We start from the raw sequence: 26,581 nt of genomic DNA on the forward strand, positions 1-26,581 counted from the left end.
CCCCAAGGGTCAGATAAGGACAAGCAAAGGGCCACATCTGACCCCCGGACCACAGTATAAAAGACCACAGCTTTAAATAATTGTTGCTGGAACAAGTGCCCTTGTGACAACTCAGAATTGTAGATTTTTTTACACTTGCGGTCCCAGTGGAAATGATCACCCACACAGATAGAGGGATGAATCTACCCAGCAGAGGCACAGGCGCAGGGACGGACTGACCATTGGGGAACTCGGGCACTGCCGAGGGCCTGAGGTCAGTAGGGGGCCCCATGAGATGTCCCTGGTACCTTTCATAGGCTTTTTTGGGTTTGATTTGAATGTGGGCGAGGACACAGGGGCCCCATGATCCCCTGTTGCCCGGGTTCCCCATGAGTTGTCAGTCCGCCCCTGCACAGGCAGCAACAAAAATCTGACAGAGGTTCTAACCAGCTCTTTCTATTATAAACAAAAGGGTTTTGGCTTTAGTACATTTTATATTTTAGAAATAAAAACTTGTCCTTAGGGCTTATTCAGACAGACAATCAGACTTGTCCTCTAATCTGAACCACTGTCTGCTGCATGTGCACTCTGAAGCTGGGGGCAGGCAGCCCATAGAAGTGCATGCAGATGCATAGGCTGCACATTCTCAATCACATGTCAAAATCTGACATGTGGGCAGGAGTGGGTGCACAGGTCTGAATGCACAGTGTCTGCATTTGGATCTGTTTACCCGTTCCTGCCCACATGTCAGATTTTGTGTCTATGGAGGTGCTGCTTCTGCATCCACGTCTATGGGCTGCCTGGCCACAGTTCTGAGTGTAGTCACACACAGCGGACAGCAGCTCAGATTGAAGGACAGGTCTGATTGCCCATTTAAATGAGGCCTTAAAATCGATTGAGGGTGATTTACATGTACTGTGAAAAAAAAAAAGGAAAAAAAAAAAAAAAGGGGGCAGCCATGTAATATGCTGAATTGCGCACCACACTACCTCCTTCTGCAGCTGGCAACGGAGAGCTGTTGGAATAGTAAAGAGATCTGGCAGATCTCTGTCCTAGTTTGATACAAATACATTTGAAAAGCTGCTGTAGGACAAAGGCTTTAAAAGGGAACATTTAGTGGTTTTGTGCATATTTTCTTGCAGTTTTTTTTTACAAATATATATATATATATATATATATATATATATATTTTTTTTTTTTTTAAATATATTGAATACGGCCAAAATTGTAGCATTTCAAATATGTTAATATATTTGGGGAGAATATTTAAAAATTATATTTAAAATATATATTTTTATTCCATGTGGGTAGATATCCCAGGGTGCTCTCAAAACCCATAAAAATAATAAAATTGCATGGATCAAAAGCAACAATTTTTCTATTAATAATGCACAGAAAGCCTTTAATAAGAATAACTTATTTTATAGCCACCCCTTCCTCTGTTGGTCCCTAGACTCAGCTGGAAAACTAAAAGCTTGCCAATACCTACCTGCCAGACTCCTTCTGGCTCCCCCTAACAATCATCATAATCATGCAACATGGGTCCAATGATCTGTGAAAAGATGACCTTCTATAAAGGTTGCATAATAAAGAGTGAGGAAGAGGCTGATTACAAATTTATATTTTGTTTTCTCTTTTTTGTTTTTATATGTTTAGGACAAGGGGTGGGGCTAGATTTCTGGAAAACTTACAGCATGGAAAGGGCACCTACTGCAAGTAGTACCAGCTACATCTAATCTCACCTTGCTCAAAACATGCAGTGAATTTCACAAAATTGTGAAGCCAAATCAGTTGATGCCTTTGAAAGCACAAAAGTGGACACAGGGGTCACATTGTGTTATTACTATTATTAGTCAATAAACAACACAGCAATATTACATATTTCTTACCTAAGCAATGTGTTCATACTAAATGGTTCCCTAAAACGCCTTTGCTAAAGTCAAAGAAATTTTGGTTCTTTTATTACTTTTATGCACTCAGTGGTGAACGGGCAAATTGGCATCCATGAATTTCTTTTGTTTTTATTTTAATTTAATTTACATTTTTTTTAAAGATCAAATATGCTTGAAATGTAAAAGTGGTGCCTAACTTCAGTGACAGAAAGTAAGCAAGGAATAGTTTGCAAAAGTTGGGAGAAAGCAAAAATTATCTCCAAAACGTAAAGCATGTTTTTAAATATAGTTAATTTACAAAAAAATAAGAGTAAGTCTTAAAAGTAAACTATATTGAGTTTTCCTAGCTGCCATTAAAAATGCAGTTGTAATCCTAAATTAATTTATTAAAAAATTAGATTTGCTGTAGGTAAATCTATACAACAACAGTTTAAAAAAAATTATTATTTTAAAATTAAAGTTACCAGTAACTTATATATTTATGTTACTTGTAATCTTGTTTTTAATATGAAAAATTCTAATGTATACACAAATGTCTGATCAATTTAGATCCAGTTTAATATTTGACATTATAAAAATACGTGATTTCTGTTTCAAAAATTGAGTGTGGATCTTACTCAGTCGCCTTTTGTGCTTTAATATAGACAGAGCTAACCAACATTTTAAAAATAGTTTCTAACAAAAATAGATATATATTGTAGAACATTAGAAGCATGCCACTGAAATTACTGAAAATGTAAAAGCTTAAAGGCAAATCAATAACTGTAATTAAAGTAGCTTGTCAGTCACATTAGACATGACTCATTTCAGAACAAAAGAAAACAGAAAAAAAAGAATATATTTTGAGTGAAAAGATTTAAATTTGGTTTTGCAGCAAACTTGTCTTTTTTTTTCCTTCTACCTAGGATCCCAAATTTTTTAATTCTTTGATTATAATATTCCACGTGTTCTTGGTCCTACATTTTGATGTTTAGGTTAAAAAAAAATTAATTAAATTATAAAAAAAAAAAAAAATTATAAGCCACGAACCTATTAAACAAAGAAAATTTTTAGACCTATGTAAGGTAGCTAAAAATGGTTACCCAGAAGATGATTTGGTCACTGTAGTTCTATCCACATTTACAGACTAGTTTTGTCAGCATGAGTGTGACAAGAATTAGACGCCCCTGTTTTTGCCCCCATGCCTTCTCTCCTTCACAGTCATTCAATGACAAGCGTAAAAAGAACTTCATCTTTTCACGAAAATTCCCATTCTACAAGAACAAGGAGCAGAGTGAACAAGAAACAAGTGACCCTGAACGTAAGTAGAACCTTGGAGATGATGTCACGTGTGGCACAAAAGTAATGGGTGACACGCATGACACGTACCCTCCCTCTCACCCTTCCACACATCTAGGCATACAGTACTGGTAGGTAGGCAAGGCATTGCTACTGTGACCAGTGCATGAATACATCCTGGATCCACTGGCTATTCTACTTTCAAAGATATTCCGTAAAAAGAATAACCATTAAATTATCTCTGAAAACTGAATTTGGCCATTTTGTGAACTGATCCAATATTCAACCCATCAATTCATCAAGAACCCATTTAAACACCGAGTGATGTCACCTTCCCTAGTGAATTGATAGGTTGCATGGGTTACACTACAAAATGGCTGCCTGCATTTTAATCCAGGAAGCGTATGACCTTGGAAGAAGAAAGAAAAAACATTTTCTTGAATAGTAAGTGGATGTTGCTGAATTATTTGGAGACTTAGCTGCAAGCGCAAAACCTTGGCAGAGGAATTATATCCATTTGTAATCTACTTTTAATTACATAATTTTAGCACTGTGGATTGTTTTTACATTTCTTTTTAATATTTTAAATGGTTACCTGCTAAAAATGTAGCAATAATAAATCATTTTTGTAACGTAACAAAATTATATCAAAATATTTAAAATGATCTGAGATGCTTTTATGTAGCTAAAATTTCATTATAATTTTCAGCACACATTTTTAGGAGAATGTTGCTGGAGAATGTATTGCCTTACCTATATGCATAATATAAATTTCGATGACCATTATATATTTATTTATATATATATATATATATATATATATATATATATATTTATTTTTTTTTGTTTTTTGTTTTTTTTTTTTGTTTTTTTTATAGTATTCCGAAAACATTTTTTTTTCCATAAATAACTTTTATTAAAAAAGTAGAAAAAAAGACTAATTTTTCCACTGACACACAACAAGCCAGCAACTATCAAGACCAATGTAGTACATGAGTTAGTCATTGTGCTATCACACAATGTCTGTGGAGTCAAAAGCCCGAGGGGTCAGTAAGCCATTTTTCTGAATCTTAACATATAAAAAACAAATAGCAAATGATTAATTTAAATACTTTAACATAAAAAGGTAGCTCTTTAGTTTTTAGAGCCTACAACAAACTAAATATGCAAATTAGACCCTATTGTAGCCTGTAACAGGTGAATTTATTATTCAAATTATAGCAAACATTATTTTTTTGTATTTTTTTTTGCCCTCAGATCAAAAAAGTAAGGAAGAACCTCAAGCTCTCATATTGCCTTTTCATGGCACATTACAGTAGTATATGAAAAGGTTTTGTGCTTGGTCAAGCAGTCTCTAAATCTTTTGTCTTGAATTTGTCTTGAATTTCAGGGTCATCTTTCTCCAAGGTCATTGCTGACAATGGTGCAACAAATGCATTGCTACTGTCCTTTTTCTGCATTGTTCGTCAAATCTTAATACATGCTACTAGGATAAATGAATATTTGAAAGATTAAAAATATGGATCCAGGTTTTTATTCTGCATGGTCTGTCATGGTAGTATCCATTTCAACTCCACTGACTTCTTCCTTCCTCTTCTGCGCCTCCTCTTCCTCTCTCATTGCTCACTCTCTGGGTACTGCTGGGCAGGACATCCCTGGATTAGGTGACGACGGTTATGGAACAAAGACTCTGAGTAAGTTCCCAGGAATGGTCACTAAACATTTAAATTTTGTTTCTATTTTTCTCCCCAATTTTATATTTATTTTTTTTAATTTTGTTGATTTTTATTTTTTTTATTTTTTTTATCCTCTCAAGACTTTCCTCTCCCAGCATGCACAGATGAGAAATTTTATTTGTTGCCCACTAGTGAATGCTAAGACTAAATATGCTTTCTATTTTATTGTTCTGCATGATAACATAATAGAATGCCATATTGTCTACAAAATAACTTGCTTGTTCTCTAATGTTGCTTTTTATGCTAGTAACAATTGATTTAAAAGGCTTATTATCTTATGCTTAAAATATATTTATGGCTTTACTATCTTAAATTGGTTTTCTTGATTTCTTTGTTTAAAGAGATGTTGGGGTTTATGTATAAAAAAAGTTCACCATGCAGAAGCTTTTGCACAAGCCCAATGAATGATTGTCAGCCCACTCTAATATCGAAAATGTGGTATTTTCCTGAAATGACCCAATAAAAAAAAAAAAGCATTTTGGCCACTCAATTGTGCTGTCTATCATAAGAGATAATTATGTTACAAACAATACAGCAATCATTTGTTGTACCTGTGCAAATCCTTAAGACATCCACACGGCAAATATTTTATCCATAGAACTCATAGGGGGAGCTTTACATTAACTCACAGAATCTGGTGCAGCTGTGTATAGTAACCCATCAGCTTCTAACTTCAGCTTGTTCAATTAAACTTTGACAATCAAACTTATAAGATGATTGGTTATTATGTTTAGCTCCACCAGATTATGTGTGCACCACTTGTAGTAAAGCCCCACCATAGTGTTTTTGTAATGAATAGCCAATTCAATGGAACATGTATATTTCTTATTCATCCTCTGTCCATGCAGGAGCTTAGAATACTTTGGATGCTATGCAAAAGTGCCAAGACTCTGAAAGTCAAAACATATTTTGCCTTTGGGCACCTGTACAGCATCAGTCTCTAGAGATGCAAGGTATTGAGTTTTGTTTAGCAGCCGCACAGCAAGCAGACTAAATAATATTATTGCATATGCATAGATGGAGAAATTATCTAAGTTCCATGGCCAGAAGGTGCATAGGAAACACTGGGGCTGATTTATTAAAGTGTTTACAAGTTTGTGTTTGCTTTGTGTTTTGCTCTAAATGCCCAATCCGTTTTAGGAAAATTGAATTTCATTTAAACTCAGCTGAAGGGCTTGCAGCAATACAGGGGCGGCTCCAATTTTACTAAATTTTGGGGAACTGAAAAAACCTGTTTAAAACTTTTTCTTCAACTTGAGTTTGAAGTTTTTTTTTACCCACTTGTTATCCATAATTCATCACTGTTGGCATACAGAAATATCTTTTCTATAAAGCAAGGCAAGTTTTTACATTTTGGAGCTGCCTTGCTCTTCCGTCCAACATTTTAGACAGACAGTTCCATCTGATGAAGAACTAACGCTTACCGCTGCCTCCTTTTTGCACCAATTGAAAGAGCAGAATTTTCTGAACAAGAAAGGGTATATAACTGGAAAAGTAAAAAAAAAATAAAAGGAGCTGCTTTAATTTTTGCCGTAAACCCTTCAATTGTGCACTGAACGCAGGCTAAAATACCCATTTAGTATTGGCTTAAAAGTGGGAAATCTAGTGTTTTTTTTTTTTTACACAGCCACTTCCCGTTTGTTAAGAGGTAAAGTTATCTGTAAGTTCATTATAATATTTCTGCAATTTTAATGTAAGAATGACCAAATATAAATTAATGGATCCAGTGGACAGAGACATGATAGCAAGTTTTTCCTCACTAAAATGCAAAAAGAATTAGTATTTCTCTTGTATATGTTGCTATTGTCTAATCTAAATAGATGGTGTAACATTAGAAAACCAATCTTGTCTGTGAAGGTCCTCATTTATCCACATCAGGGTACAGTGAGTATCAGTTAGTCACATTCAAGTGAACTTGCCCTGTAATGTTGAAGACGTTACACCGTGTATTCCTTGGTTCCTTATCAGAGGTGGACTGAAAACTCATGGGGCCCCCGGCCAATAGGGGACCATGGGGCCCACATTGAAACCACACCCAAAAAAGCTCCACCTACATATTGTACTGCTCACATTACATGCATTTGTGGCAGCCAACCTCCACATATTGCAGCACAGCTGCAGAGAAGGGCCCATCAGCAAACCAATGACCAATTCTTGTCTGCAGATTAGGCTCATAGAGATTCCTGTTGGCATTGCTTGGAAGCCACTATACACCTTCAAAGTTGGTGTGCACACCATCCGATAACCTGCCAGGTGCCTGACTGTTTCCTAAACATGCCTTCAGGAACCTCCATGGGCCTGACTATTTGGTTATTGCAGCACAGCTGAAAAGAGGGGGCATTTAACCCCTTGACACCGAGCACACACAATTATGCAGCCTCTCAGTGTCTGGGCCTTGACGCTGAGCGGCTGCATATTTGCGCACCACTAGAAAATACATATGTGCTGAGAGTGCATGCCCTGTGAGTTCCGAGCACATATGTCCATAACTCATGATAAGGTCCCAATCTCCCCTTGCGTTTGGGACCTTTTACGATCATGTGACCGCCGTGTTGGCAAATCACGACGATCACATGACCCTAAAACCCCGCCTGCCTCCTGGCTTCTGAAACTCTTAAAGGGCCGGGAGGCACCGGCGCCAAGAGCTTAAATATTTACAGCAGCATAGCCTGCAAGAAAGTTTGTGATAGTTTTAGAAGCTGCTGGGCGTGAGAGAGGGGGTGAGAGAGAGGGTGGGTAAAAGAGGGGGGTAAATTAGAGAGGGGGTGGGGGGTTAGATGGAGAGGGTGGGGGGTGAGAGAGAGGAGTGGGTGGGGGTAGGGGGGAGAGGAGGTTAAAGAGAGAGGTGGGTGAGAGAGGGGAGATGGGGTGGGATGGGAAAGAAAGAGGGGTAAAACAGAGAGGGGGTAAGATAGAAGGGGGGGTGAAAAAAGAGAAGGGGTGATAGAGAGAGGCAGTGAGGAGGGTGAGAGAGAGGGGGTGGGGGTGAGAGAAAGAGGGCATGAGAGAGAGAAAGGTGAGCAACAGGGAGGAGTGTGGACATCGCATGGTTGCAGGAGCCCACACCGCAGCATAAACTAGAGCCCACTCAGCCTGCAGGCAGGCAAGGAAGTCCCTTTAAGGAGAAGCGACCTTCTTTTGAGAACAATAAGCTTCACCTTTTGGACAGAGAGGACAACTTGTTCACAAGAGGCATGAAAGAGGCCATCTACTGTATATAAAACTAGAACTAAACATTGGGAGCTAAAACAGGACATTCACACCTCCTATTATGTTCATGGAACAATCAGTATCTGCTTTAATACATTACATGACACCATTCTTAATGAAGCCCATGAAATACCCAAGTGGCAAAGTGGAAATATTTCCCGGACACTCATTAGAACTGAGGAAGCCACTTCAATAAGTGGGAAAACGTCTTTCACATTACGGAACAAGAAAGTTAGGGGCTTATTTACTAAAGCTGGTTCACTCAGAATCTCGTGCACTTCTGCATAGAAACCAGTCAGCTTACAGATTTTATTGCCAAAGCTTAACCTCTTCGCGCCGGCCGCACGCAAATGTTTGGCCTCCCGGTGTCTGGACCTTGACACCGAGCGGCTGCAGATTTGCGTGCAATTAAGAAAAACATATGTGCTGAGAGCGCGCACCCTGCACGCTCCCAACACACATCCAGTACTCACAGAAAGGTCCCGATCTCCCCTTTCGATTGGGACCTTTCCCGATCATGTGACCGCTGTGACGGCGAATCACAGCAGTCACATGACCTTAAAACCCCGCCCTGCTTCTGGAACCCTTAAAGGGCCAGGAGGCTCCGGCGCCAAGGGGTTAAGCTGAGGTTAGAAGCTGATTGCCTACTATGCACAGCTGCACCAGATTCTGAATGACCCAACTTTAGGAAATGAACCCCCTAGTTTTGCTTTTAGGTAACATCACTACCAATATGTTTGCAGTTATTTAAATAACAGGAATTGCTAGAAATTCTCAAGTTGAGGTATCAGCTAGATGAGTCATCAGAACTATAAAGCCAGTGTTTTTTTTTGTTTTTTGGCGTTTTTTTATAATTGAAACTGTATCTAAAGAAACAATTTATAATTCCTACCCCTGGAATCAGAAAAGTTTATCTTTGGATGTATGTACTTGTCTTATGATGTTCTTCTACTACTCAACTTGGGTACATATTGAAAAACTCAGTTACCCTCAGTATATACCAGCAATGGACAAACTACGGCCCGCGGGCCGTATACGGCCCGGCGGACCTTTTAATCCGGCCCGCGGAGCTATGAGGATCTGTCCCCCTCGACGTATCTGCGCATGTGATCGCCGATCGGCTGCTAATGCCTGAAACTGGCACATGCGCAGATACGTCGAGGGGGACAGATCCTCATAGGAGACAGATTTTCATGCTACACCGGAACGGCGAGAGGAACGCGCGGAGCAAAGGTAAGTGAATTGACACAGGGGGGACTTGGGGACTTAATATGGGGAATGAATTACTATAGGGGGGATGAATTACTATGGGGGATGAATTACTATATGGGGGATGAATTACTATATGGGGGATGAATTACTCTATGGGGGATGAATTACTATATGGGGGATGAATTACTATATGGGGGATGAATTACTATATGGGGGATGAATTACTATGGGGGATGAATTACTATATGGGGGATGAATTACTATATGGGGGATGAATTACTATATGGAAGATGAATTACTATGGGGGATGAATTACTATATGGGGGATGAATTACTATGGGGGATGAATTACTATATGGGGGATGAATTACTATGGGGGATGAATTACTATGGGGGATGAATTACTATATGGGGGATTAATTACTATGCTTACTATGGGGGAATATTACTATACTTACTATGAATGACACATACACATCATTCATCTACTCTTGGTCCGGCCCCCGGGTCCAATATATGAACCCATTGCGGCCCTCAAGTCAAAACGTTTGCCCACCCCTGGTATATACTATGTCAAAACAAACCAGTAGATCAGAAAATATGATTGGGGATTTTATTCTGCTGAGCTTGGTCCTTGATCATTTCATCTACTGTCATTTAAGTTGAAATGAGAGGCTTGGGAGAGAGGCCGAGCACAAATTTAACTGCTTATATCCCTGGGCTCTTATTTCCTGGGTGGCTTGGTGGCCTTTTTCAAAATATAATGGATAACTGAAAAAGAGGACCTAGTGGGACATAACCAGGGGCGGACTAACAACTCAGGAGGCCTCCGGGCAATAGGGGATCATGGGGTGCCTGTGTCCTTGCCCACACTCAAAGCACAACCAAAAAAGCCTATAAAAAGGGACCAGGGGCATGTCATGAGGCCCCCTACTGACCCCAGGCCCTGGGGCAGTGCACTAGTGCTCGAATGGTCAGTCCTCCCCTGGACAACACCCTCCTATTCTTTTCAAGCTTCCCTATTTGTCAGTTAAATTGAGTAGAAAGGCTTATGAGTGAGGCCAAGCTCAAATGCAACTCATTATGCCGTATCTCTGGATCTCATGGGGTAGGTTGGTGTACTTTAAGTCAGGAGGGATAGAGAGAGATGGTTTCTGTACTTTTTTTGAGAGTCCACGTAACCTTTAAAAGAGCCCACAGCTTGGTTTGTCACTTGAGTGCCCTTGAAATTGCATTGACTGGAGGACATGAGGGCACCAATGTAGCTGGCCAAATAGCAGTGGAACCAGGTGCAGTTGGTGCGATTAAAACCGCACTGATAGTTTCATTTAGGATGCTTATGGTTGTTTTTGCTGGTCCTGAACAAGACAGGGCTGCTTTGATATATTTTAAAATAATATCCAGGAACATTCTACTGAGCTGGAATTTAGTCCTGCAAATCACTGTCTCAGATGGCTACCACTGGCTGTGTACCAAGCCATGACACCTTTATTCGACTGAAGACATATTTTGTCTTGCATAATTCTTGTCTACAAATATTAATGTAAAAATGCCAGATGATATTAAGTAAAACAGTTCATCCTGGCATGCATAAGAGGATTTTATTGCACAATCACTACTCATGCCATATGTAGCCTTGCCTCTCTATAACCGAATTCCATCTTGGTAGTCATGTTAGCAAAGTATACACTAGATCCCCAATAGCAAGAAGCAAGTTGTACTGATTTCTGAATGGACACAACAAAAATTTTGAAACAAAGTGTTTTTCTTACAAAATTTTGCAAATCTTTCTTCATAAATCTTGGCCAAAATGTATTCAGCTATCTTTTTAGTAAAAAAAAAAAAACCCAAATTAGTCTATAAGCAAAAATTATAATTTTTTAAAAAAAATGTTTTTACATTTTTCTTTTCTTTTTTTATATTATTTTGTTTTTTTAACATACAGTCACCCTACCAGTACAGTTTCACCATAGTGACACTGTACTACTTGTGGGGGGTGAAAAAGCAATCATTTCTCCTTCTCTCTGGCTGCATTCTTGCAGCCATTGAGAAATACTGTGTGAGCTGTGATTGGTCACAGCTTGTCACATGGTATAAGGCTGCTGTGAATAGCCTTGTACCATGTGATCTCTGTGATCATTCACAGATTTCACATGTAGTAAGCAATGATGTCAGAAGTGACATCTTGCTTACACCTATTCTTGTGATCACTGATTGGCCAATCAGTGATCACATGATCGGGACCTCACACAGAGGTCCCATACAGCGATCGATGTTCACAGCAGACACCGTATCGCGGTGCCGCATGCTCCCAGGGAGTGTGCACAATCCAAAATGGCGGGCACCGTTTACAAAGGGCAACCCGCTCCTGGACTGCCACCATCCGGCCGTTTATATACAGCGGCCGGACGGGAAGCGGTTAATTCTAATGACAAGCCGCCCACACTGGAAATCGCAACCGTACTGGGTACCGAGGTTCCCGTGCGGGCTGCGTTTTCAAAGTGCAGGGACTTCTTCCCTGCGTGTCCCAGGGCACGGGAGTCCATTCAAATGAATGGGCTCTCGTGCCCGCATAAAACGTGGACCGCAGGAACGCAGATATGTGAACTAAGGGTAAAAGAGAATTGTGGGACTGTTAAGAGCAGGGGCGGACTGACAGCTCGTGGGGCCCCCGGGCAATAGGGGATCATGGGGCCCCTGTGTCCTTGCTCAAACTCAAAAAAGCCTATGAAAAAGATACCAGGGGCATCTCATGGGGCCCCCTACTGACCCCGGGCCCTCGGGCAGCGCCCGAGTTTCCAAATGGTCAGTCCGCCCCTGGTTAAGAGTAATCTGGAGTGGTTCCACACAATTGACGGGCAGATAAACACAATACCGATTCTTTTATTTTGTTATGGGCAGAAATCGATATTTTTTTTTCTAAAGAAAAACAATTCAACCATAAAGCAAAACCTTTTCAATTTTCATCTCCCCTGACTGATGCCATTTTAATTAAACCTGGGATGAAGTAGATAAATGGAATCAATTTGCTATATATTTCTCTACATGAGACTTGTCAGTAAAGAGATTTCTTATTGAGAAAACAAACATTTCGCATGAAGCTGTCTTGGAAGCTAGCAGTCCTAAAATAGCTATATAGAGAACAAACAGTGAACGTGTATTAAAACGGCCTTTGGTTCACCTTTGTCTTCCTTCAAAAGTCTTGGAGTCATTTTTCAGTTCAGCCGTAAATCTATCTTCTGGAGTTTTCACACAAGCTGAAATCAGGCTTTCATTGGGAGTTCTTAATCTGTAATCTTGTGGGTTTATGTGATTAAAGATGGAGAGTGGTCAGGGGAGGCATCACTACTGATGTTTAATTCTAAAGAGCTGGCATAAAGTGAGAAGATGGCACAGACTTTGCAGAACTATAGACCCAAAAAGTAATTTCTCTTTCTTTATGCTTTGCAAATGTTTGAGTCAGAGCACAATAGTATATCCACTACTCTATAAATCTTTGGCCAGGTAAGGTAATATGTCCTTTTGCCTGTTCTTTCCAAAAAAAAAACAAAAAAAAAAAAATCTAGTCATCTTCTTTTGAACTGTTGAACTTCTTTGACTGTTCTTAACCTCCTTGGCGGTCTGATTATTTCCGATTTTTTTGTGCTGAAAGCGGTACCATTTTTTTGCATGGAAATATGTAGTTTTTTTATTGTAGGCTGTAATTTTTAGGAATAACTCACTGAAATCTGTCCGAACAAGAGTCTAGTAAACATCCCGGGTATGATAAAATTTGAAACACGTAATCATAAATTATAATTTAATAAATAATCATAAAAAATAATAATATAATAATACATTTAATTCAATAATATAATCAAACCAAAAACACTGAAATGTGAAATATAGCGCCAAGTTAGCACATTGCTGAGCAAAGTCGCAAAATCGTTTTCAGTGTCTGATGACGAATTTCCCCCACGAATCATTATCACTTAATTCTGCAAGTGGTTCTGATTTACTATCGCTGTTCTCTAGCTGGTCTAAACCGCTTTTGACCTAAAGGGACACTTTTTGGGTGCCATGGACATTTCTCAGTTTCCAGGCAGAAAGAACAGTAAAAATGCAGGCAGGGCACAGGACAAAGCACTAGGGACAAAATGTATGTGAAATTGGTTGAGACAGCAATGTTTTACTATGTAAAATGTAAAAAAAAAAAAAGACATTTTTTAAAACTTTTAAATTTCCCGCCGCCAGCGGCGCCCGTACGTCCCGACGTCACAGGGACAGGACACAGAAGCTGGATGCCGGCATCGGCTGGAGGAGATGGCCGGGGACGCTGCAGGGGACACATCGCGGGAGCGCAGGGTAAGGTAAGTGAAGAACAAATGCCGGAGCAGTGCCGCATGGTATTCCCGAGTGTAGCTCGGGGTTACCGTTTGTGGTACTGAAATGTTACCCCGAGCTACACTCGGGAATACCGCCAAGGAGGTTAAAACTTCCATCACTCCCAGTATAAGGCTGCATGTACACGGGACGTTTGGAGAACACATCTGAACAATAGAAACTGACTGCTGGAAAACGTAGGCTAAAAAAAGTCTGTTTAGCCACGTTTGCATACCGTGTTTATGTTTAGAAGCGTTTTTTAAAGATAACATCAGGAGACCTTCCAAAATGCCCAGAATGCACTGAAAAACAGTAATAAATTTCAGACATTTTGAGAGAAATAGAGAGAGCAGAAGCAGAGAGAGCAGTATGTGTTGAGATGACCTGTCTTTTCTGGTTGTATTCACTATGGATCCCATCATGAGCATAATGCGGCACGTTCTACCATTTTATCCTTCACGCAAAACCTGGAACTGACTGCGCTGGTGTACCGGGTCCATTTGAATACACGGAAAACGGTTTGCATTTATTTCTGATGATTGAAAAAAGGCTCTGGACAGCATCTGGATATGGAACAGTTAAAAAATGCTTCTAAACGCAAACTCTTATAAACGCGGTTAGCCATGTTTACAAGCGTTTGGTGTTTGAAACGCTGATAAAATCAACTCCTGAACGCAAGTTTGGTGCATTCAAAAAAACGACTGTAAACTCAACTGCCTGTAAACGAAGATGTGTACATGGACACATAGGAAAACATTAGGGAGAGTTCAGGGGCTGCTGAAAAAAAAAAACAAAGAAAAGCTCCTGAACGTCAGTTTATCAGCTGCAGTGTACATGAAACCTAACTAAACAGGTTATCGTGAGAAGAGCTAAAAGGAACCAAAAATGTATCTACAGAAAGATAGTTACCTTGGATTTGGTTTATCAGCTGAGCAGGTAGAATACTTGGAGAGGAGACAGTATAATCAGTAAAAAATATATATACAACGGGATCACAAAAATAAAATCGAGGAACAATACTTATATTGGCAGAGATGGATGTAGCAAACCATTTAAATAATTACCATGTCAAATGTTCAGTCTTCTTGGAAGTGAAAGACATGAACAAAAACAAGTTTGAGGACCACATGGTCCTAAAGATAGGTTCATTTTCAAGGTCTCTAGAAACAGAGGGAGCAGATTAAAAGGATAAGCTCACCTTTCGTAACATGTTACACCCATATTCAGGCTGTAACATTTAACATGTTATGAATGCACCAGGCCCCTGCTTCGACAGCTCTTCTCCCCCCTCACTAGCTGTCAAATTTAAAGAAACATGGGCCATGAGGGGCTCTGCCCGAGTCACTCAATCACTTTGTTCTGTAAATGAGAAACTACAAGTCCTGACAGCTTTAGCACCTTTCGGTTTGTAGTTCTCAATGAACCAGCACGGCATTGTGGAGCGCCATGTTAGTTCACTGCTGATCGCTGGCGCGATGCTTTAGAGGCTCCTGAAACAAAAAATAAAAATGCACATTTTTTTAACTACAAAAAAGTGGGCATTTATTATTTTTTGTATAAAGGTGAACTTATACTTTAACTAGCTCGCATAAAGCTGAACCAATTCAATACCGGGCAATTTTACACCTTCCTGCCCAGGCCAGTTTTCAGGTTTCAGCGCTCACACTTTGAAGGACAATTGCGCGGTCATGCAACATTTTACCCAAACTAAAATTTTATAATTTTCTTCACACAACTAGAGCTTTCTTTTGGTGGTATTTAATCACCGCTGGGGTTTTTATTTTTTGCTTAATTAACAAAAAAAAACAAAAATTTTGAAAAAAACACACGTTTTTCTTTGTTTCTGTTATAAAAGTTTGCAAATAAATAATTGTTCTTCATAAATTTAGGCCGAGATGTATTCTGCTACATGTCTTTGGTGAAAATAACCCAAATTAGGATGTATTTTTTAGTTTGTAGGAAAGTTATAGAGTTCACAAACTATGGTATAGATCTGAAAATTGATCAATCCTGAAGTACTGACAGCCAATCTAATTTCTTGAGGTCCAAGAATGTCAGAACAGTACAGATATCCCCCAAATGACCCCTTTTTGCAGAGTAGACAGTCCGACGTACTTCATAAGAGGAATGGCGAGTTTTTTGAAGTTGTATTTTTTTTGTCATGATTTTTCGGAAAATTAAAAAATTTAAAAAATTAGTTTCACTATTTGTTTTTTACATACTGTCACCAGTGCAGTACAGTATCATCATATAACTGGCATGGCGGTGAACAGGGACACTGACTGGTGACAGTATGAAAAAAAAAATATATATATATTTTTTTTTTATTATTTTTTATTAAATTTGTTTTTTTTTAAGATTTTTTTTCATATTTCACTATGACCAAAGTAGTACAATGTTACTATAGTAACATTGTACTACTTTGGGGAAGTGATCAGTATTTTTTTTTTTTTTTACATAATTTACTTATAGCAAAGAATTACTTTGCTATATGCAAGCATTTACCTGAATGACATCAATTCATTCAGGGGTTTTTTTTGTGTTTAGCTGTGATTTGGCCACAGCTAATCACAACATGTGCATGTGATTAGCTGTGACCATTCACAGCTAGACACTAGTATACAATGGATGGCATGAATGAAGCCATCCATTGTATACAACTGTCATGTGACCTGCTGTGATTGGTCACAGCAGGTCACATGGTACTGGCAACGGGGGCTGATACTCTGATCTGTCATCGGCCGCGTCCGAGGTACACGGCCGGTGACAGATCGCGCCGCTGCGCGGCTCTGCAGGAGCGCAATCTGCGCATGTGCAGGAGTCCACCCAGAATGCTGATGACATTTGCCAGCCGCCATTCGGCCATTGGGTGGGCGGCACATGGTTAATAATGGGTCCTGATGGTGCTCATCCCAGAGTTGTAATAGAACTTTGAAGTATATTTGTTGGACCAGTAATCTTTTTAATCAGTCTCTTCTAACAGGAAAAGTTTGCTTTGACTGGTGGGCAGCTAATATTTTACCTGTCCCGGGTACATACAACATATAAACAATACAGTCTTCCAGGTACATATCTTAAAGAGGTTTATCAATGAGTCGCTCAGCAGCATCATACGGAAACTGGATTGGGATATTTTCACATATTGAAAACTACAAACTCAACCTCTATGCCTATACACCATACAAATCACAACAGGAAAGGAAAACAAAGAAAAGGGATTTTCAAGAGACCCAGTCACTAGCACAATCTTTAGCCTGTAAATGGTACTCAAGATGGTAATCTGTGATGAAATAATAGACCGTCCTAAAGGAAGCGTCACTAAATCTGGGGTAAACTCTCCGGGAGTTGTAAGCCATGCATCCCATACCTTTTTACTTGGGTTTCCTCTGTGGACATATATGAATTGTTCCTTTTGTAGTGTGTAACTGAGCTGGAGTTTTGATTCAACTGCCTTAAGTGAATTTTGAGATGTCCAGCGCATAAAGATTAATTTACAGGCCTAGAATAATACTTTTACAATTGTTTCACATATATAAGGTTCATGTGGAAAATGGTCCATATATCCTAGAATGCAAATGAGGGAATCTTTCTGAATATGGATTTGGAACACTCCATTGAGCATTTTAAAAAAGGATTCCAAGTAATGTACTAGTTTGGAAATTTCCATAACATGTGCAGGAGGTCACTTTGGTCCCTTGTGCATCTAGTACAACCGGAACTTGTCTATTCCCAAAATGGTATAGGAGTTTAGGAATATAGTGTGTTCTCATAATCATAACTTCTGAACCCTATTCAATCAGTGCAACACACCAGGGGCATATTTGCCACAAGGCAAACTAGGCATTTACCTAGGGCGGCACTTTTCAGGGGGGGCGACACGGCGGCAGTGCCGCGCCCCCCCCCCCCCCATTCCCACGGAAGGGACACTTCCGTGGGACAGGGGCAGGGCCGCCGTGGCTGAGGGACCGGCTGCAGAGGAGAGAGGAGTGGTGGGCGGATCCCCGGTGTGCGCTCAGAGCGCATGAGGGGTGGGGCCCGCTGTCAGTGTGCCTGGATCTCCAGGAAGGCCAGAAGGTGCCAGCGAAGGAGGAAGAGGACGAGGTCAGGGGGGCGGAGCTGGCCCGCTCCTTTGCAGCTGCCAGCGCTGGAGATCGTGGGGTAGAAGGGACACAGGCACCCGTCCTGGAATGATCCTGACACCATCTGGAGGAGACTCTGCTGGACAGGTAAGTGCTTGGAGGACTGGTGCTCCCTTGGTCCTATCTCACTGTCCCTTGATATACTGCCCCCCACCTGTTCTACTTCCCTCCCCAGTCCCATTGCCCCCCATCCATCACTTTGCCCCCTGCCCCCACATGTCACCCTGCCCCACACCTGACACCATCATTGGTGTCAGTGGGAGGAATAGTGCCCCATCATTGGTGTCAGTGGGAGGATACGTGCCCCATCATTGGTGTCAGGGGGAGGAATAGTGCCCCATCATTGGTGTCCGTGGGATGAATAGTGCCCCATCATTGGTGTCATGGGGAGGAATAGTGCCCCATCATTGGTGTCATGGGGAGGAATAGTGCCCCATCACTGGTGTCAGGGGGAGGAATAGTGTCCCATCACTGGTGTCAGGGGGAGGAATAGTGCCCCATCACTGGTGTTAGGGGGAGGAATAGTGCCCCATCACTGGTGTCAGTGGGAGGAATAGTGCCCCATCATTAGTGTCAGTGGGAGGAATAGTGCCCCATCATTGGTATCAGTGGGAGGAATAGTGCCCCATCATTGGTATCAGTGGGAGGAATAGTGCCCCATCATTGGTATCAGTGGGAGGAATAGTGTCCCATCATTGGTATTAGTGGGAGGAATAGTGCCCCATCACTGGTGTCAGTGGGAGGAATAATGCCCCATCTTTGGGAGGAATAGTGCCCCATATCAGTGTCAGTGGGTGGAGCTCTAATAGGGAGAAGTGGAGCCTAAAGAGGAAGGGTCGGGGTTTGAAGATGAAAGGGTGGGACAAATCTAGATGCGGGGGGTGCCCGATTTTAGTCTTGCCTAGGGCAGCTCAAAACCAAAATACACCACTTCAACACACCCTAAAATAGTACATCAATGCTCTAAATAGTTGCTGCTAAAACACTGTTAGTGACTTCACAACACCTGTATCATAATTATTAAACAATATACTGTAGCACAACACACGAATATCTCATATAAAAATCTTCAGTGCCAACCGTGCCACCACCATTAGGTGAAAAACCTGCTCACCTCACTTTATGACTTCATCAATAGGTCATTATGCGTTCAACATATGGACACACTTGTGTACACCCTCTGTGATCTTTCTCTAGCTCCTCTCCCAGTACCACCACATTATACACTCCTCCAGCTGATGCTCTCATATAATATGTATTATGGAAAACAGAAAAGTGGAACCATAGCTCTCTCTATCAATGATTTATTGGCACCCAGATTAAAAACACTTACAAGATTTTAGAAACAAGCCAGCATGTAATGTATATTTTGTTTCATGGCTCACCACCCCGCTCTCCTGGATAGTCATCAATTAAAAATGTATAGGGCTCAGCTCCTTCCACCTATACACCTATACGCCCCCGATTCAAGCTTCCTCAGTAGGTCTACTAGGCTGGAGGAAGACCACAGAGGGTGTACACGTGTGTCCATATGTTGAACGCATAATGACCTTTTAATAAGGTCATAAAGTGAGGTGAGCAGGTTTTTCACCTAATGAAGACTGAAGAAGAGAGAAGATTTATTTTATACACATTGCACAGTGGTGTTATAAGAGCCTTTTTCCATGGGACTTCAATTATTGTTTTTGATTGATTTTTATATGAGATATTAGTTGCGCTACACTGTATTGTTAATAATGATATATAACTCTCATAGTTTTTACGATACATTCAGTGATACTTAATGAATGTTTAATAATACCTCGTCCCACTGGTCTTCTGCTATAGGGACTACCTCCCTTTCCCACTTATCCCTGGTATTCCCCAAGCAACCTCTGGTAACTGTTTGTAATAAAGCCCTTTGTGGAGTCGAACTGTGCAGTCAAGATGAATATAGGCATGGGGCTGAGAGTGTCTAATTGATCCATATCTTGAGACAGGCATAGACTGTAATATAGCTACTTGGAGGTATGCAATATTATTGTTGTAACTGGTAAAAAGATTTGAGTTTTCCTTGGTGTAGTAATTGGGACAGTCTTCATACCTGAAATTTATGCCAGCTATTGCCATTCATTGATTTTTTTAATGCAACAAATTTAGGACTATCCCACTCAGGGGAGTTATGTTCCATTATTCTTTGAAATTGGTGAGCCTTTTCCCCCCAAGTTCTATGCATAAGGGCATAGGTGGGCTAAAGTTATACAGGGTGGGCTAGTTTATCTGCCTCTAGAGACTGATAGTTACATTGTTAGTCTGGCTGAAAAAAGACAAAAGTCCACCCAGTTCAACCATAAAAAAAAAAAAAAAAAAGTTATCCTATGCCCACAGTTGATCCAGAGGAAGGCATAAAAAACCAGCAAAGCATGATCCAATTTGCTCCTACAGGGGGAAAAAAATCCTTCCTGATCCCCCGGGAGGCAATCGGATATTCCCTGGATCAACCTTACCTATAAATGTTAGTATCCAGTTATATTCTGTGTATCCCAGAAATAATCCAGGACTTTTTTTAAAAGCAATCCACTGAGCTGGCCAGAACCAACTCTTGAGGGAGTCTATTCCACATTTTCACAGCTCTTGCTGTGAAGAAACCTTTCCGTGTTTGGAGATTACATTTCTTTTCCTCCAGATGTAAAGAGTGCCCCCTTTTCCTCTGTGATGACCTCAGGGGGAATAACTGTGCACCGAGTTCACTATATGAACCACTGATGTATTTATACATGGTGATCATATCCTCCCTTATGTATTCTAAATGGTGATCATATCCCCCCTTATGTATTATACATGCAGATCATATCCCCCCTTATGTATTATACATGGAGATCATATCCCCCCTTATGTATTATACATGGAGATCATATCCCCCCCCTTATGTATTATACATGGAGATCATATCCCCCCCTTATGTATTATACATGGAGATCATATCCCCCCCCCCTTATGTATTATACATGGAGATCATATCCCCCCCCCCCCTTATGTATTATACATGGAGATCATATCCCTCCCTTATGTATTATACATGGAGATCATATCCCCCCTTATGTATTATACATGGAGATCATATCCCCCCTTATGTATTATACATGGAGATCATATCCCCCCTTATGTATTATACATGGTGATCATATCCCCCCTTATGTATTATACATGGAGATCATATCCCCCCTTATGTATTATACATGGAGATCATATCCCCCCTTATGTATTATACATGGAGATCATATCCCCCCCTTATGTATTATACATGGTGATCATATCCCCCCTTATGTATTATACATGGAGATCATATCCCCCCCTTATGTATTATACATGGTGATCATATCCCCCCTTATGTATTATACATGGAGATCATATCCCCCCTTATGTATTATACATGGTGATCATATCCCCCCTTATGTATTATACATGGAGATCATATCCCCCCCTTATGTATTATACATGGTGATCATATCCCCCTTAATCTCCTCTTCTCAAGAGATAGAGATTGATTTGAGTGCGTATGGTGGAGTATAATTTGCGCAGGGGGTTTAGCCAGGGGGGTTCACGTCCTACCACCTCTAGGCCTCTAATGTGCTATAGCTGAGCTGAAAATTAGTACATCTGTGGAGTTTGGAGTGCAGTACATACTTCTTACGTTGTAAAATCTCCCAGGCTATATGGGGGATATCTATTTCCAAAGTAGTTCTCTAAATATTGTGTTAAAACCGTATAGATTTACTGAGGGCAGATTTAACAGGATGTGTTGACTATATCACAAATGTTTTGGACCAGGGTAGTGATGTTGATATAACCTATCTTGATTTCACCAAAGGATTTGATACGGTTCCACATTACAACATTAAAGATAAGCTAGAACATAGCAATTGGTCTATATAAGCTAGAACTTAACCATTGGCTGGGTCAATGGAAACATAATCTTTGGGTGGTTCAGAGGATACACTATTGGCCCAAGAATAGATATCAGACTACAATTGTAAATGAAGTTCATTCAAGAGACCAGTGACTGGTGGTGTACCACAAGCCTGTGTACTAGGTCTTGTTCTATTAGATCTGTTTCTACATGTTATACATGAAGGTTTTCTTGGGCAAGGTATCTTTTTTTATTGATGACCCAGATGTGTAGAATAATCCTGGAGATGTTTGTAACATTTTACTTGATTTGGCATTGGTGTTCGATTGGCCATAGCAAGAGAAACATTGATGTCGGTGCAAGGAATAGTGCCCCATCATTGGTGTCGGTGCGAGGAATGGTGCCCCATTATTGATGTAAGTGGGAGGAATAGTGTCCCATCATTGGTATTGGTGGGAGGAATAGTGCCTCATTGTTGTAAGTGGGAGGATTAGTGCCCCATCATTGGTATTGGTGGGAGGAATAGTGCCCCATCATTGGTGTCAGTGGGAGGAATAGTGCCCCATCATTGGTGTCAGTGGGAGGAATAGTGCCCCATCATTGGTGTCAGTGCGAGGAATAGTGCCCCATCATTGATGTCAGTGGGAGGAATAGTGCCCCATCATTGGTGTTAGTGGGAGGAATAGTGCCCCATCATTGGTGTCAGTGGGAGGAATAGTGCCCCATCATTGGTGTCAGTGGGAGGAATAGTGCCCCATCATTGGTGTCAGTGGGAGGAATAGTGCCCCATCATTGGTGTCAGTGGGAGGAATAGTGCCCCATCATTGGTGTCAGTGGGAGGATTAGTGCCCCATCATTGGTGTCAGTGGGAGGAATAGTGCCCCATCATTGGTGTCAGTGCGAGGAATAGTGCCCCATCATTGGTGTCAGTGCGAGGAATAGTGCCCCATCATTGGTATCGGTGGGAGGAATAGTGCCCCATCATTGGTATCGGTGGGAGGAATAGTGCCCCATCATTGGTATCGGTGGGAGGAATAGTGCCCCATCATTGGTATTGGTGGGATGAATAGTGCCCCATCATTGGTTTTCGTGGGAGGAATAGTGCCCCATCATTGGTTTTCATGGGAGGAATAGTGCCCAATCATTGATGTCAAGGGGAGTAGTGCACCATCATTGGTATTGGTGGGAGGAATAGTGCCCCATCATTGGATTTCGTGGGAGGAATAGTGCCCCATCATTGGTTTTCGTGGGAGGAATAGTACCCCATCATTGGTATTAGTGGTAGGAATTATGCCCTGTAATTGTTGTCAGTGGGAGGAATAGTGCCCAGCCATTGGTATCACTGGAAGAAATAGTGCCCCATCATTGAGGTCAATGGAAGGAATAGTGCCCCATCATTGGTGTAAGTGGAATGAATTGTGCTTTGTATCCATGGGGAGCCCAGGGGCCAGATAAAGGCAAGCAAAGGGCCACATCCGGCCAACACCTTTGATCTATCTCTGAATAAAATAGTAAATATAATATAACAATTGGTACATTACCTTAGTCAGACACTTGCAGGCTACATTTTGACAGCAGGCTCTCATGCTGTGTAATACAAAGCAATTGTGAGCTGTCATTTTGACGGTCGGTAAGTTTCAGCAATGGCAGTGAGGGAAGCAGTAGGAGCTTTGTTGAAGTTTTGTAGGACAGATCTCTTATGTTTAAAATCCTCAAGTGACTAAAAATGCAATGCAGCAAAACTTAGTTTTACCTTTTTGCCTGTCAGGTTTCCTTAAAGTCTGTCCTATAGCCAAAACTTTTTGGATAGAATAGGGAAGGGTTAAAGGAGAAGTATAGCCAAAGCTAATTTGGCTATGCTTCTCCTATGGATCATAGAAGTGAAGATCCTTCTGCATTGCTGTGACCCATTTTCAGCCCGCTGTTGGCTGATGACACTCTGTCGGTCCAGGCATCGGAAAAATCCCGACTTTAATGTCAGGATCCACCCAAATGCCTGGACTGGCGGTTGGCTCAGGCTCTCAGTGAGCCACTGAGAGCCTGACCCAGCTTCTCCTGCACTTTTCACAGCCTGATGCTCCACTGCGCACTGGAGGGGCAGAGCAGACAGCCAAAGTCTGCTTGCCACCGGCTGAAGTCTGAAAATTGAGCGATCAGGAGGCAGGGGACAGCTTCAACTGGGATTGCTGCTCCAGACATCTAGAGGAGTATGATTGTTTACTTTTTTTTTAAGTCATACATCTCTTTGAAATTCCTGTACGTTTTTTTTACTTTGTTGTCTGTTTCCCATTAGGGAGATTCCCTTTTCCTCCTGTTCTTGAGATAAAATATGTTGTCAGATGGGATATTTAAAAAATAGAGGTGTCCTTTTTGGAAGATTTCACCCCTGGTTTGGTAATCCTGTAGTCCTAATAAAAGATGTAAAATGCAGCGCTGCCAAATAAAAAGGTGCCAATGATGCAAGTACATAAACCAATGATGCCAATATGTTCCTTTGGAGCATCGCAGTGTGGGAGGGGAAATGTTCATCCACGTGACTCCAACTACAAACGACAGGCAGAGAAGTCTCCTGTGAGGAGCACTTCACTTTTCAGAGCCCGGACAGGATCATTCAGCTCCAGAAAGGGGAAAGTGTGTTCACCATCAAGGTTTTCCTATTACATTATTGGAAGGAGATCTCTGATTTTCTGGATCCCATCTTCACCACATGAGGGCGCTCCTTCATTTTCCTCAGATCCAGTCCATTTTCTGACCAGAAAGAGGGGGATCTTCAGGATTATTCACACACCTCGTATTTTAAATACGCTTCTGGTTAGTGCGCATTCCTACCATATGCACTGGAAATGCAGAGAGCACCTTCATAGAACTTTATTGCACTTTATTGCTAATTTTTGTATTGTTTGCATATTGGCATCATTGGTTTGTGTACTTGCATCATTGGCGCCTTTTTATTTGGCAGCGCTGCATTTTACATCTTTTATTATTTCACAAGGTTTTATTTGGTTTCCTTGAATGTTCAGCTGCTTCCTGAGAGCGCTCACTGTAACATTTTATTATTACAATCCTGTAGTCCTGTTATATTTTGGATCTATCATCACTTTCTTGTCCCAGTGAGCATGGTCAATAAGACAATGAATTGATCCAGTTAGAGCACAAGACAGCAATAAAAATTTTGTCAAAGGTTTTCACCCTACCTTACTCAAAAATATGTCTAAGGTCTCTTTCACATGGGTACACCTATCCCCGCACCCATGTGGAGGCCTGCCTTCACCTGTGTGGGATGCATGGGTCTTCCATGAACACAGTCTGTTGATATCTGTTCTGTCTCTCCAATCTAAGCATTGAAAGTGTGATCTCTGTAACTTACAGTTGTGATGAGATAGCGATAACTCCAATCTTAGTTGAATAACACAGGCAGTGACTCAATCTAGACGACACCTTGTAGATCTTGTGAAATTTATTCCATAAACTGAGAGAATCTTACAACAATGAACATCGGATAGGTCAAAAGATCATAATGTGATCTACTTCCGGAAGACAGGCTTGAAGCTGAAGTTCATTACTGGGAAATGAATAAAAAAGTGGAGCTATCTATACAGAATGAACTAAACCAGAGACAAAATACAAAGAACACTTAAAGGCATACGACAGTCGTGTGAAACATGACAATATCAATGGCAAGGAAGTGGCTGCATGGATGTCCAAGCTTGTAATTTGGGATGCACAGATCAAAACATAATCTGGCTGCATCGGACCCTCATGGATGCACACCTAGAGCAGTATGCCCATGCGAATGAGGCCATGCTGTTACACTTTAATCCCACGCTACTTTTCACGCATGTAGAAAAGTCTATGTTTACCATAACCTTCTTCATCAATATACCCAGTAAGTTTTTTTTTTTTTCTTTACTCTGAGAAGTGTACCTTAATTGTTGTTTTGGTGGCCCTCATCTGGAAGAAAGGAATGTTATTTTGGCGATGTTCAGCACAGCTGGGTCAGTCATTTCCCCACATATTTCTATCAGCTCCTGCAGCTCACATTCCAGCTTATGGATGTCACACCAAGATAAAAAGTATAAGCGTCGGGCAAAGACTGCGACTAGAGCGTGGCTATTAGCGGCACTGAGGTATAAAAAGCTAAGTATTAGATCTCCGTAGATACGCAATCAGATTTCAAGTCAGTGGGGCGCAGATGAGAAGTAGCGGGTGGCCAAGGCATTATCTTCACAATGCAGGAGGCTTTGTCTGCTGGTGGACACAAATAAATCACGTTATAATGCCGTAGATGCCAACACTTACCATTATCCCAGGCCGGGGAACTAGAGTGTTACATTTAACCTTCATGTAACCTTCTGAGTTATCTGTCACCAAGAAAAAGAGCTAAAGTAAACCGTATAAAATAAACATTTAAGGTCGAGCTCCAGGCAAACGGATAAATACACAGTTAAAATCCTTACATGGGAACTGTTTTACCTTCCAACGGATTTGTATTTCTGTCCATCAGGAGTGGAGATTTTCACAGCTAGGTTAGTGAACTCAAATTTTTGTAACAGAGTTAAATATTACGGTATTACTTTGTTCTACACTGCTGCTCTGTATGGAGGCAATCATCTTGGCAGAGGCAGCACTTTGCTTCCTAATGTCATAGCTGCTCCTAAATCTCTGGTAATCGGATGACTGATAGTCAATATTACATAAAAAAATATTAAGAAGCAAAAAGAGAGGTGAACAAAGCACAGATTCATAGAAACAATTATAAAGAAGCAGGGGGATCTTTGCACTGCAGGTCGTCAGGTGTGACTTGCTCTCCGGCAAGGAGAGCAGTGTGCAGCACATTAATAATGTAGCTGAATCTCACTTCAAATCTGGTTCAGCTAGCAATCA

At 41.0% G+C, this 26,581-nt stretch overlaps 1 protein-coding gene across 10 annotated transcripts in view; it reads left to right on the forward strand.

Annotated features, from left to right (window-relative positions):
* The window catches only part of DLG2 (discs large MAGUK scaffold protein 2), a 2,035,798-nt gene that overhangs the window by 1,938,520 nt on the left and 70,697 nt on the right, over positions 1-26,581 (forward strand). For 7 of the 10 annotated variants that reach the window (XM_089676759.1, XM_089676764.1, XM_089676761.1 and 4 more), the window contains one exon: positions 3,072-3,171. In XM_089676759.1, the coding sequence (XP_089532885.1) occupies positions 3,072-3,171 (100 nt within the window). Of the gene's footprint in view, positions 1-3,071; positions 3,172-4,797; positions 4,844-26,581 lie in introns of all 10 variants that reach the window. The other 3 variants (XM_089676760.1, XM_089676768.1, XM_089676769.1) reach the window with 1 other exon arrangement.

Source organism: Staurois parvus, unplaced genomic scaffold (genome assembly GCF_062004578.1).
Source record: "Staurois parvus isolate SC_StPar_1 unplaced genomic scaffold, SC_StPar_1.0 ptg000173l, whole genome shotgun sequence".
NCBI classification, from domain to species: Eukaryota; Metazoa; Chordata; class Amphibia; order Anura; family Ranidae; genus Staurois; species Staurois parvus.